Consider the following 12231-nt stretch of genomic DNA (forward strand, 5'->3'; position numbering starts at 1 on the left):
ACTTGGGACTTTGATGAAAGATTAGTGCTCCCAGGACAGAGACCCCACCCTAGACCTTCTATTTTTTATCTTTGAATAAGGACAAGTTCTGCTGCTGAGATCTACAGATGTGGCCTACCAAAAGTCGGCCAGGACCAGCTCACTTAGCTACTGTTTTGTACCAATTAATCTGGATTATATTTAGATCCAGACAAATAAAGCAATTATAAATGAATCTCATTTTAGGACAGACAAAAGGGGAAGCGGTGGAAACTATTTAAATCCCAAGCAACAACGCTGATTAATTTCTGGTCAATAACTATCCTATAGTTTTCTTTCATAAAGGCTGGTGAGGTTCCAGGAAACATCATAATTTGGGAAGGCTCAGCAGAAAAGAAAGCATCTTGGAGGACACAGAAAGCTCTTGGCACCCACCCGGTGGCCCCCATCTAGCAAAGCCTGTGTGGTCTTGGCAACTGTCCTCAGGACTCTGCTTTCAAGATGAAAGAGGTGTAGCTTACCCGCTCAATACACCAAGTACAAGATTTAGTACGAAAAATGACCCAAAGATGACGAGACTGACAAAATAGACCCAGGGCAATTCAAATCCCATTGCATCATTCATCTGTAAGAAATAAGATGGTCTCATAGGAGTGGGTTAATAAGAGAATCTAGTAAGGAGAGAGGGTCACATTAGAGACAGCATTCTATACATTCTATACATTTAATGAAACATTTACTTAAATTCATATCAGAAACAATAGTGGCCAATGAACATTCCTTATATATTCCCAACACACACACACGCACACACACGCACACAGAGTCATCAAAGCTTTCAGGGCAAATAGGAGCAGAGTCTGGCCACTGGTAAGGAAATTAGCTGGGATTTGGCTCTTCCTCACAGTTAACTGCCTTGATAAGGGATTTTTAGAAAAGAGCTTGGTAGGGGACAAAACGTTCTTAGCTCAAAATTATTTTCTACGCTGCTCAAGTTGTTAGTACTTTTTTGTTTTTAAAATTTGTGATGGTGGAAAGGTCTTCGAGAGACATATTGGCAACATTTAACTCTACAAATTCTTTTTTTAAAAAAAATGCTAAAATAATAACTTTGCATTAGAAGCCAACCTAGCCAAGGACCCTAACCCACCTGAAATCAGGATTATCTGCAATCGGAGTGCAAGCTCAGCTATACTAACGCCAGTAAGGAAAGTGTATCAGAAGTCATCTAACTGACATGTATTCAAGGCTACTTTTGGGAATGAGATTTTTCCAACTGCATCCACGGGAAGGATCCAAGAGAAGGAAAAAGTTGTTATCCCCTACACCTATCTTGGACCTAGATGGCCCATCCTGGGAGAGCCGGCTCCAGCTGTGAGCTGGCTGGCTCATCCAGAGGAACCCCATGTCTCTACTTGCGGGATAAGCTCAAGCAGGACAGTCAGATATGGCCTCCCTGATAGATCATCCAAGGTACTTTAAAGTTCACAGCTGGATGGAACTTTCCAGCAGGAACAGGTCAGTGTTAAATTGGGCAAATGCTGCTCCCAGGAAGGAGGTGTTGAGGACCAGTCAGGGGACCAAATGAATGACCCTGGGCCTGACTTTGCTGGACACCCAAAATCTTCAGCCAAGAGACCTATAGACAGTCCGGGCCTATTCCATGGCTCTTGCCTTGCAGGTGTAAGCACTTAGGCCTTTAAGCATGTGCTTTCTTCCACATTATCTGGCTCCAGGTTTTAGCTTTACAGAATAAGGCTCATGCGTTCACTCTGTTTGCCTCATGCAGAAGCAAAATAGGAAAAGAGAACATCAAAAAAAAAAAAATTACCTAACATCTGTTGCTGAAGTCTAGGGAGAGGGCATTAAACCCCTTATGAAACACCTGTTTGGCCACATGAAAACTGATGTGCTTAATAGAACTCATATCAGTCTGCACATCTTACATTGGCAATTAGAGTAATAAATGAGCCAAGGCTGTGGCTGCAATTGTTGATCTAATTAAGCTGGATAAACTAATTTCAGCAGGAAGGCAGAGGGTAATTCTTCCAAAGCAACTACACCACCAAACTTATTTAAAAACCCATGTGTGGAGAAGAAACAAGCTGCCTTGTGTAGCGGCTAGAGCCCAGCCTGGAGTCAGGATCTTCCAGAGACTTCTCTGGGCCTTTTCCCCCTCTTTCAGAACAGAACTGTATATGACAGGGGAGTGCATGCTCACAGGGAAAGATGCTTAAGTCCAAGACTGCCACCAGGAGACCTTGCTTTAATACAGCTTTGGCAAAGTCAGTTGAGCCATCTCCTTCACCAAACCTCGTTCAGGCCTCAGTCTTGTGTTCCAGAGAATGGCTCTAGTAACAGCTGTCTGCCTCACTTGAGAGGGAAATTTTTTTTTTTAAAGACTCTTTTAATTTCTTATGAGTCTTTGATAGCTTCACATTTGCTCAAATCAGAAATATCACCTGGAATGACAGCTAGGGGCTGAGGCAAAGACTGGAGCTAAACAAAGACCACAGGAGACTCTAAATTTCCAGAACCTGGAGAAGAGAAACAGAACTTAAGCTTTAGGGACCAATCTTTCTCTGAACTTAACCTTCTCAACCCAGGTCTCTTTCCAGAGCCCCAGGAGCAGCTGCCAGACAACTGCTTAGATTCCTTAGACCTTGCCATATACCTAGGACAAGTCAGAACTGGTAAGCTGCTCCCTAAAATACCCATGTGAAAATAAAGACTGCTTGGGATTTTGTCTCATGGTCTTGAGCAACAGGGAGAAATCCATATGAGCTAATTTATACTGAAGACATCATGTGGTGTCTCCTGGTTCCCAGGAAATAATCTACCATTGAGTTTGTTTTCCCTCACTTTTAAGGCCAAAATGTACATTCATATCTCCGATTAAAGGCCAGCCTAAGGCTTTTTGTCTTTTCTAACTGTGAGAACACACTGGAAACTTGGTATATTGCTTGTAGCTCCCCTGAGCATGGAATAAGATACAGGTACAGAAAGGCAAGCCCCTGGCTAACTAGAGGGGGATTCCCCAGGTACACTGCATGAAGTAGGTGGTAAGCGTGACCATGAGAACTTCCCATTAGAGTCTAAGAGCCAGCACTTCCATAGGTGTGTTCACTGAGAAGAGAGCTTGGTGCTAAGGCAAGAGACCATAAATGATTTATATGAATACCTCTCTCCTGAAATTGATACTCTTGTGAATTAATTTCTTACATTTAAAGACATTTCCTCTGAGTTGGAAAAAAATATTGGATCATGTAGTCTTATCCTGCATTTTGTAGACAACAAAATTAAAGCCCAAAGAGTTTCGGTGACCTACACAAGGTCACATGCCCAGCCCTATCCCAGCCTTAACGCTCTTTCTTTGCACTACACTCTACTGCCTCTGTGGACAACAAATACATGTGGGTCAGGTGACAGCTTAATTATGTTTACAGAACTCAATTTCTGAAGGAGCTCTACAATAACTTTTTTCCCACCAGAAGTTAATAATCCCACTCCCTACACATCCATATGGCTCCATTCTAAGTGTGTCTTTCTGCATAGTAGGCCCACCTGCACTTCCCTTCTCAACATCCCGCCAGCCATTTGCCAGACAACACTGAGAACTGAGGTATCAACAAGCTTGAGAACACTGACTGACTGTATACTTGAAAAAGATGCAACATAATCCCTGGCAAAGACTTTTTCCACCATATACAAACACCTTAAAGGATGGAGAAATGTGCTTACAGTCAATATTTAAAATCTAATCTCCTTAGTTCTCTCTCAGATGTTTCCTTGACACCCTAGTTATAGTTAAAAATTAATATTTAAACATGACCCATCTACACTGAGGCAATGAATGGGATCATGCACTTGAAGAGTCACAGTAATTAGTATTTGTCGAGCACCTGCTCTGTGCCAAGCACTGTGCTGGGCAGGGACAGTCTGTTCTGGAACACAGCTGTGTGGCTTCCAGCTGAACGTGGCCCATAAAATATTAAGAAGGCTGGTTGGCTTGGCTCCTGCCTATCTCTATGATGAGTTAATAAATGTAGTCAACAAGTAATTTAAAACAATCTGATATGTTTCAGAGACTCAGATCTCAGTGAACACTCTGGAAGACCTTAATTATCTGCCCCCTAGTAATCTAGAAGGCTGGAAGAATGCCAAGGAAAGAGTGTTGGGTTCTGTCTAGAGCAGGATTTGACAAACTATGACCTGTAGGCCAAACCCAGCCCTTCATCTGCTTTTGTACAGCCCTTGAGCTAAAACTGGCTTATATGTTTTTAAATCATTAAAATCAAAAGAATGTTTTGTGACACATGAATTCAAATTTCAGCATCCATGAAAAAAGTTTTATTGGAACAGAGCCACCCCATTTGTCTACATGTTGTATATGGCTGCTTCTGAGTGACACAGGTAGAGGGAAGAATTGAGTAGTTGTGACAAGAGACACTATGGTGTACAAAGCCAAATATATTTACTATCTGGCCCTTATTTAAAAAAACTCTGTAGACCCCAGTTCTAGATCAAGGACCACAACCACCTGCTGTAGGATCCCAGGGATGTTCAGTGGTCTCTCTACATTCTACTGTTTCCATCTTCGAAATCCCAGACCTTCTATAAAGGGATATAGATTGGATTAATGTTGATAAATTACTTGAGTTCCTTCATTAGAATAAAGATACTATGTCATTCATAGAGATACAATTATTATATTGTCGAATTATTAACTCTGTCATATTAACAACAGACATAGTAATTATATGAGTTTAGGTGGTACTTAAAGGTTTTCAGGAAAGCAAGTGGGAACTTGTTTCTGGGTACGTGGAATTTTCTCTCCTTTACTCACATGCTCCCAGAGGTTTCACTTGCTTGAAAATAGGAAATTGTTATGACAGAATCGATGTGCAGAATATAACATAAAGTATAAAATTGTCCATTAGTCAAGGCATGTTGGATCAGCAATAAACAATTCACATTGACAAGAGAGAGAATAACAGCTGAGAGGAGTCACAAATTTTTTTTTTTAATCAAAATGTTGTTTTCTGTACTGTTTTGGGGGAAGGATCAGATTTTGGGCTATTTGGATGATGCTTTTTCATTTTTCAGAAATTTCAAAGGACGACTGGTATTGAGACCTCAGCTAATCTAACTAGGAATTATAACTTAGAATAGTTAAAACAAACCCTTTACCTAATTTGAGTGTCCCCTTGCATGGCTACGGGCTTGGTTCATCCAATATAATCTCCTCCTTCTTTCTCTTCATGAAAGGCATTGTCTTATGGATATAAATAACAGATGCACATAACCACACAGACACACACACACTCTCCCCTATGACAATAAGAAAAAGAAGGGAAAATGGGAAAAAACAAGATATAACATGTTGGTGATGTTTCAACCTTATTACCAAACTAGACACATACTTTGAGGATGAAAATAAAAACATATCCTCTGTGCCTAATGTTAAACATATAGGAACTTCTACAGTCCTGTAAGCATTGTGTTCACTGGTGAAGGGAAGCAAAAACCGATTTACGACCATTATATACTACATTCTCTGAAGTTACAGAGTAATATGAAATCCTATAAAGCGTCTAAAATTTAGATACCATCAGAAGCCACTTCTCAATGTGCAAGCCTTCTGACTAGACACTGTGCATTCAAGAATTATTTTATTACTAATTGCCTTGTAACAAAACTATTGGAGTTCTGGTTAACCCCATTTGAACTTGGGTTCAGGCTCAAATTCTACATGTCAGCTCTTTTCCCCAGCACGTGGTAGATGTTTCTGTGGTATGGAAAATAATTTCTAAACTCCCGTGAGCTTTTCAAATTCTACCAAATAAATAAACTCAGCTCTGGGAAGTAGCTGTTAAAATACTACGCTCTTCATTTATAACAAACCCTTCTGGCTCTGGCAGGAAGAAGAACCAGACCTTAGCCATTGAAAGGACGTCTATCTTTTTTCATGGCAGGTTGGATGGGTCCCCACGCCATTTCTACCTTCTCTGCCAGAGTTCTATCGCTCCAAAGACAAAGGAAGAGAGCACTAAGGCCATGTGCTGGGCTGAGTTATAGTAATACTGAAGATGCAAGGGAAATATTACATTTTGGCTTTAGGGCTATGCTAAGTTATGGAAAGCGTAAAAGGAATTAAATTTATGTTCCCTATCTTCCATTAAGATTCTAGAGCAACCTGCCTTTATGTGTAAAAGATTAATTTTAGCCCTTTTAAGTCCAGGAGCCTCTTAACCTGGGAAATAACCTGTGACTCTCTAAGAGAAGGCTCTGGCCTTCTGGGGTTCCTCCAAAAAGGGACTACTAGGTACACTCAGCAGTAATTCCCCAGGCAGCACCAGGGAGTGGAGGAAGCCATCATTATGCATCATGCTTTCTAGAATGGTTAACTAAAGCCCTGAGGAGGAAAGACGAATAATCTCACTGAGTAAAGTGAGGGTCTGCTTCCCTTCCCCAAGAACTGACTTCCAGGGCTTCTTTTTCAGCCAACTCTCCAATGGCTCTAGCTAATGAAACACTTATCCAGAGAAAGAACACTCCGTCAGCCTCTCCTCGAGCTGCTTACCCAGTAGAGTACATCTGTCCAACCCTCCATGGTGATGCACTGAAACACGGTGAGCATGGCAAAGGCAAAGTTATCAAAGTTGGTGATGCCTCCATTTGGGCCAACCCAGCCACTCCTACACTCCGTGCCATTGGCAGAACACTGGCGTCCATTCCCTGAGAACGCACACGGTGCTGGGTCCTCTTCAGCTACGACATCTGCAAACAGAGCAAGAAGGCTTCACCACTGGAGATGAACATCAGGAAAACCAAGCCTGTGGAAGCTGAGTACCCTTGCCAGAGCCTAGAATGCCTGACCGCCCATCTATGCTATCTCAAAATCCAACTTGTCCTTCAAGGTCCACTTCAAATAGTCCCTCTTCTGTGGAATTTGTCATTTCCTTTACTCAGAATTTATTGCTCTCTCCTCCATCCTCACTCGTAGTACTTTTCTTAAGCCTATATAGAACAATACTATTGATTCGCCTCATGTTCTAGTTTTTGGGTTCCCTCATCTTGTTTGCCAGAGCACATTACATAGGAAACCAGGATAGAAAAGGAGATTAAGTTTTCATTTGTTCTGAACATGATTCACACTAAGAACCACCTCAATAAGTTTACTAGTACATTTGGCTTTTTTTCTCATTTTGTTTTAGATTTTTCCAAAACCACAAAGTTGTTTTGGGGAAAATCAAATTTTTTTTGAAGTTAGGTTACTACCATTTTCATTACTCACCTGAGTCAGCAAAAAAACATGTTTTGTGCATTTTTCCAATAAAAAGTTCCAATCCTATAATAGCATAGATTATGATTACAAATAATACCAAAAGGGCTATGTGAAGGAGGGGGACCATGGCTTTTATAATGGAATTCAGGACAACTTGTAAACCTAGGAGAAAGAGAAATAAGTTTGTGAACCAGGAAGATACTTCAATGTTGCATACATATAATTCCTAATGACACCTGCTCTATACATGATACATAGTAATAAAACTCAAAGATATTTTCAGAGTTTTTAATTAACATTAAACCTGGACATGAGTTAAAAAGGAGCCTTAAAGATTACCTAATCCAAATTCCTCACTTGACAGATGGAATAAGTAAGGCCTAGAGAGGGGACTATCCGATATCAAAGTCAATCGTTTGTACATGCGTTCAACAAAATTCCTTGAACATCTACCACGTGGCAAGCATAAGGTTTAGTGCTTTGGGAGATACGAGGTTGTATTACATAAAGTGCCTTCCCTAAGAAGTTGTGCTCTAGAAGTAGACATAAGAATTAAACATAAAGTTAAGGTAGCACACAGATGCTATGTTAGTAATATCAAACAGTTACAGTTAAAGAGGGATGAAAACATCGCTTCTGAGTGGGAAGAAGAAAGAGCACTAGGCAACAGCCTTCCTCTAAGCAGGGCCTGAGGCTGAGGAGGGTAGATTTCCACAGGTGGGCAGAGGAGAGGCTATGCTGGGCAGAGGGAAGAGAACACCAAAAGCACAGAAATGAGCCAGTGCGACATGGGCTGGGGCAGTGAGTCTTGGCTGGTAGACATGCAGTGGAGAAGACTATCAGGAAAGGAAAGAAGACTGCAGCTAAGTAGCTCTGCATTTTGAATTTGAGTTACAGGGCCAGACTTTAATCCATCAGCAAAAGGCAGCCTCTTTAGAAAGATGGACAGGGCAGCAGTATACAGGACCAGAGGAGAAGTAGTTGGAAAGTGCTGGGCTCTCCAGGTAGGACAGGGTGAGGATCAGGATGAGACCAGAACCTAGCAACTGAGTTTGAGAGAGAGGAAGGTACCCGTGGAGGCGGTCATGGGGCAAATCCTAGGGCCTGAACAACAACAACAAAAAATCATATCAAAAGGAGGCTTTCCTGGAATGAGGGAGGTAGGAGATGGGCAGGAGAAGGGGAGAGAGAGAGAGAGAGAGAGAGAGCAACTTTAGATCCAGTAAGTTTGATCACCGGCATAACATTAAAAGAAAGTGTCCTGCAACTGTACTGTGGGCTTGAGAGATAAGGGAAGGAGTTACCCATGGAGTAATACTCACCGCCATGGTATAGGAAGAGACAAAGAGATAATGGAAAGAGAAATGGTGGGCTAACGCTCAGGATTAGGACTGGGTGGAAGGAAGCAGAAGACTAAGGGACAGTGGTCAGCAGATAACCAGAACCCAAACTAGAAACAGGCTTCCTGACTCCCATGTGCCATGTCCTACATTCTTGCCCATGACCACAGCTTCTGCTCTGTGTAGTTCACTCTTTTCTCTTTTCTTCTTTCTCTTTCCCTTCCCCTCCCCACTGTCTCTCTCTCATTCAAACTGCCCTTTTCCTGGATCTTACTTTCCCGATATATGTTCAAAGAATGAAAGAGAATAAGCAGCAGAGATGCTAGAATTAAATAAGTTAGAAATTAAAACATCAAGCAGAGAGAAGAATACTCATCAGCAATAACAACAAACCTTCATCATGATAATAGAGAGAAGGGGGGCAGATGGGATGAGGTGGGAAGACCGTCAAGAGATCCACAAAGAGCCCATCTTTCCAAGACCGTCATTATGACCAAAATACTAAGTACTGCCTTTGGATATTTAATATTCAAATGGTTTCTTTTGGAAAAAAATGATCAATAAGATGACGATTAATGTTTTCACCTTCTAAAAGGAATAGGATGAGGGGAAAAGAAAACATGTTTTAATCTACTTGGATATGAGTTTTTTTGTTTTTTATTTTTTTAGATACGCATGGCCCATCCAAAATCATCATTCAGCAGTTAGCTTTTCTAAATTCTATGGCAGTGAGCCATATGTTTCAGGAATATGTTTGTATTTAAGTAACTACTATGTTTCAGATGGGCCAAAATTGTGAGATAATGAAGTGGTATCTTTAACGTGAATGTGTACACTTTCATGATATAAGGCCCCTTTGTATATTATCAATGCATACAGCAGATCTCACGGGACTCTAATCACGGAGGCAGTGGGATGAAGTGGAAAGAACACCAGGCTGGGAACCCGGAGACCATGCGTGGGCCTGGACCTGTTTGGCTACCCAGCTATGAGAACCTGCACAAGCTGATACCTCTTAACAGGCCTCAGCTTCCTCATCTAAAAGATGCACTTGAACGGGATGATCTCTAGGGTTCTTTCCCACTTTGATGGTCTAAGATTCCAATAAACACTTATCAGTTGAGTGTGAGTGGTTAAGAACTCTGCAAATGTCTGAACTACTACATTTTGAAGTATATATTTACCTTCCACTGAATGAATATATATATATTCACATACACACAAAAAAAAAATCCTGTTTTAGAGGATAGACTGAATTCTCTTTAGAAATGACTAGGCAAGTCCCAGATCACTGTCAATAGTCAAACTTTCCCAGGCATTTTTAACCATTCCAGGTGCTTGAGAAGAAATCGCTAGGCCACAGGTGCCAACCAGCATGGCAAACTGCATGACTCAGAGCCCCCAGCCCTCTCCCCAAAGCCCATTTGGATCTGATGAGAGGCTCAGGTTTCTCTGTCCTCTGCTCAGGGATGTTAAAATATAGGCTGAAAATTCTGCATACAAGACACAGATTCCTATTTCTCCCTGTTGACCCATGGGAGAGTGTAAAGCAGATCTTTGAGTTTTAAACAGTGATATTTTGGGGGCGGGGGGGTGGAAAGGAAGAGATACAGTTTAAAACTCATCCTCAAGAGGATCGGGGAGCACTGGATTAGTCATTTAGTGAAAACTTCATTAGGCAAGGGAGCCAAACCAAGGCTATGTGAGTTGTGAGAGACTGCGCTGGCCAGGCTCGCACAAGCAAAGCCACAGCACCCACGTGTCTGCTTGCGGCACATAACGCAGGCAGGCTGTCCTGTCATTTGCTTTTTGAGGGAAATAAAGTTGTCGTGGTTACTTTGAAATTAGATTAAGCTGTAACAACTAAATCTGAAACAACATGTTTGCTCACTGAACTTCTCATTTAACCCTGTTACGTATAACAGACCCAGTCATTTCCAAGGTATTTCTATTTTTCTCAATTGCTTCCAGACAGTTTTGTGGTTTTGACTTGTGCTGATCTTTTTCAATGAAAATAAATGAACCATCTGGAAAAATAAGTACACATAAAACATCACTTCCTACATTTTAAAATGTTAAATTTGGAAATCTTTTTTCTTCCAGAGAATTTTTGGTGCCAACAGGTTTAATAAAAATTCCCAAAGAACTTCTGAAGAAGCAAAACCATGATCTGTGTTCTTCTGATGGCTTTCTGAATGGTGAAAAACAGACACACACTCCTGTCCCCAATTTTTCCCCTAGCTGAGAACAAGCAGCCACCTCATAACCACATTCCTTGGAAAGGTGCTAGGACTTCTACCCTCCTAAATCCCCAACAGGAGTGTCCTATCAGGGGCAGAGTGCAGTGAAGCACACCTCACACGCCTTATGGAAGAGAAAGCAACCTGCAGCTCCTGGCCAGGGCAGAGACAGGGCATTTCTTCCCACTCAGGTGGCACTCAACCTGGCCTGCAGGAAGAAGCACACTATGGCATGGACAGGTATCGTCGCCGAGTGGATAACAGCATCTCTCCTCCCTGTGCTCCAGACCTTGTGCTGGAGTTACCCCCGCACTCTCACTTGGTACTCGCAACCACCTTCAAGCAGGTACTATTACGCCCTACGTATGAGGCAGGACACGGAAGCATTCACCTCTTCCCCCAGCATGGGACAGGCATGGCTCCTAATAGTGGAGAGCTGAGCAAAGGTTTCAGGAGTCCAGTCTACAGTTGCTCCTCACTTTGAAAAAAGGCTGTGAGCTGAGCCCTCCGATACCCTCATCTAGATAACCCACCACCTTCACAGGGACAGGCCTGGGAGTAGGAAGAAGTGTTGGCCAGCATGGTGTCACAGCAGGAAAAACAGACTGAAATCAGGAGGCCTGCATGCAAGGTCTCATGCCACCACTTACTTTGTTTATCTACAAGAGAAGATTCTCTCTTCTTCCAAATCAGAAAGCCACATCACTACCCGCCCCTCTCAGGGATCCAAAGTCACAACCCAAGGCAAAGTCTATAGCGAACCACAAAGGCCTCCATGGCCATCTGCAGAACCCTCAGCTGGTACACAGCAACTCACCTCGCAGCATTTCGGTCCATAATCCTAAGACCCACCCGGAAGAAAAAAATCAACAAAATCCTAGCTTTAGGAAACAAAACGTGCTTACTGGGCACTCCTGATACTAGTCGAAGTGGTCGTAACACTCGAAAGGCACGGAGGGCTTTGACATCAAAGCCTCCCGATTTGCCACTAGAGTGGTTACCGCCTTCTGTTTCTTTGGTTAATTGTTCCAAAATTACACTAAACAATCTGAAAGAAGAAGAGAGAGAGAAATGTTAGAGGCTGTCACCTAGGGAAGCAAAACAGGATGATAATAGTAGTTATTTTTAAACAAGGGCTAATTTTGTATGGCTGCTGCTTAAACAAAGGGAAAGCAAGGTCAAGGCAAGAACCGGGCTGTGAATCCTGAAAGTGACCCTTACGTCTAACATGACTGGGGACAGGAATTGATCTCTGTATCCCTGCCAATGGGGCGTCCTCAAGCACACTGGCCCCCACGGAAGAGGGGGCTCACTGGGGCTCCAATGACGACAGGTGGAATTGCACCAACAGAAATAACAACAACACTCATAACAATTACCATTT

At 42.3% G+C, this 12231-nt stretch overlaps 1 protein-coding gene across 6 annotated transcripts in view; it reads right to left on the bottom strand.

Annotated features, from left to right (window-relative positions):
* Window positions 1-12231, bottom strand: part of CACNA1D (calcium voltage-gated channel subunit alpha1 D) — a 299481-nt gene that overhangs the window by 132122 nt on the left and 155128 nt on the right. For 3 of the 6 annotated variants that reach the window (XM_039867426.1, XM_039867431.1, XM_039867428.1), the window contains exons 5-7: window positions 11753-11895; window positions 7277-7429; window positions 6563-6759 (exon numbers count right to left, since the gene is read on the bottom strand). In XM_039867426.1, coding sequence (XP_039723360.1) covers window positions 6563-6759; window positions 7277-7429; window positions 11753-11895 — 493 coding nt within the window. Of the gene's footprint in view, window positions 1-500; window positions 605-6562; window positions 6760-7276; window positions 7430-11752; window positions 11896-12231 lie in introns of those variants that run through there. The other 3 variants (XM_039867427.1, XM_039867429.1, XM_039867430.1) reach the window with 2 other exon arrangements.

The sequence above is a fragment of the Pteropus medius genome, unplaced genomic scaffold (genome assembly GCF_902729225.1).
Source record: "Pteropus medius unplaced genomic scaffold, Ma_sr-lr_union100, whole genome shotgun sequence".
NCBI lineage: Eukaryota > Metazoa > Chordata > Mammalia > Chiroptera > Pteropodidae > Pteropus > Pteropus medius.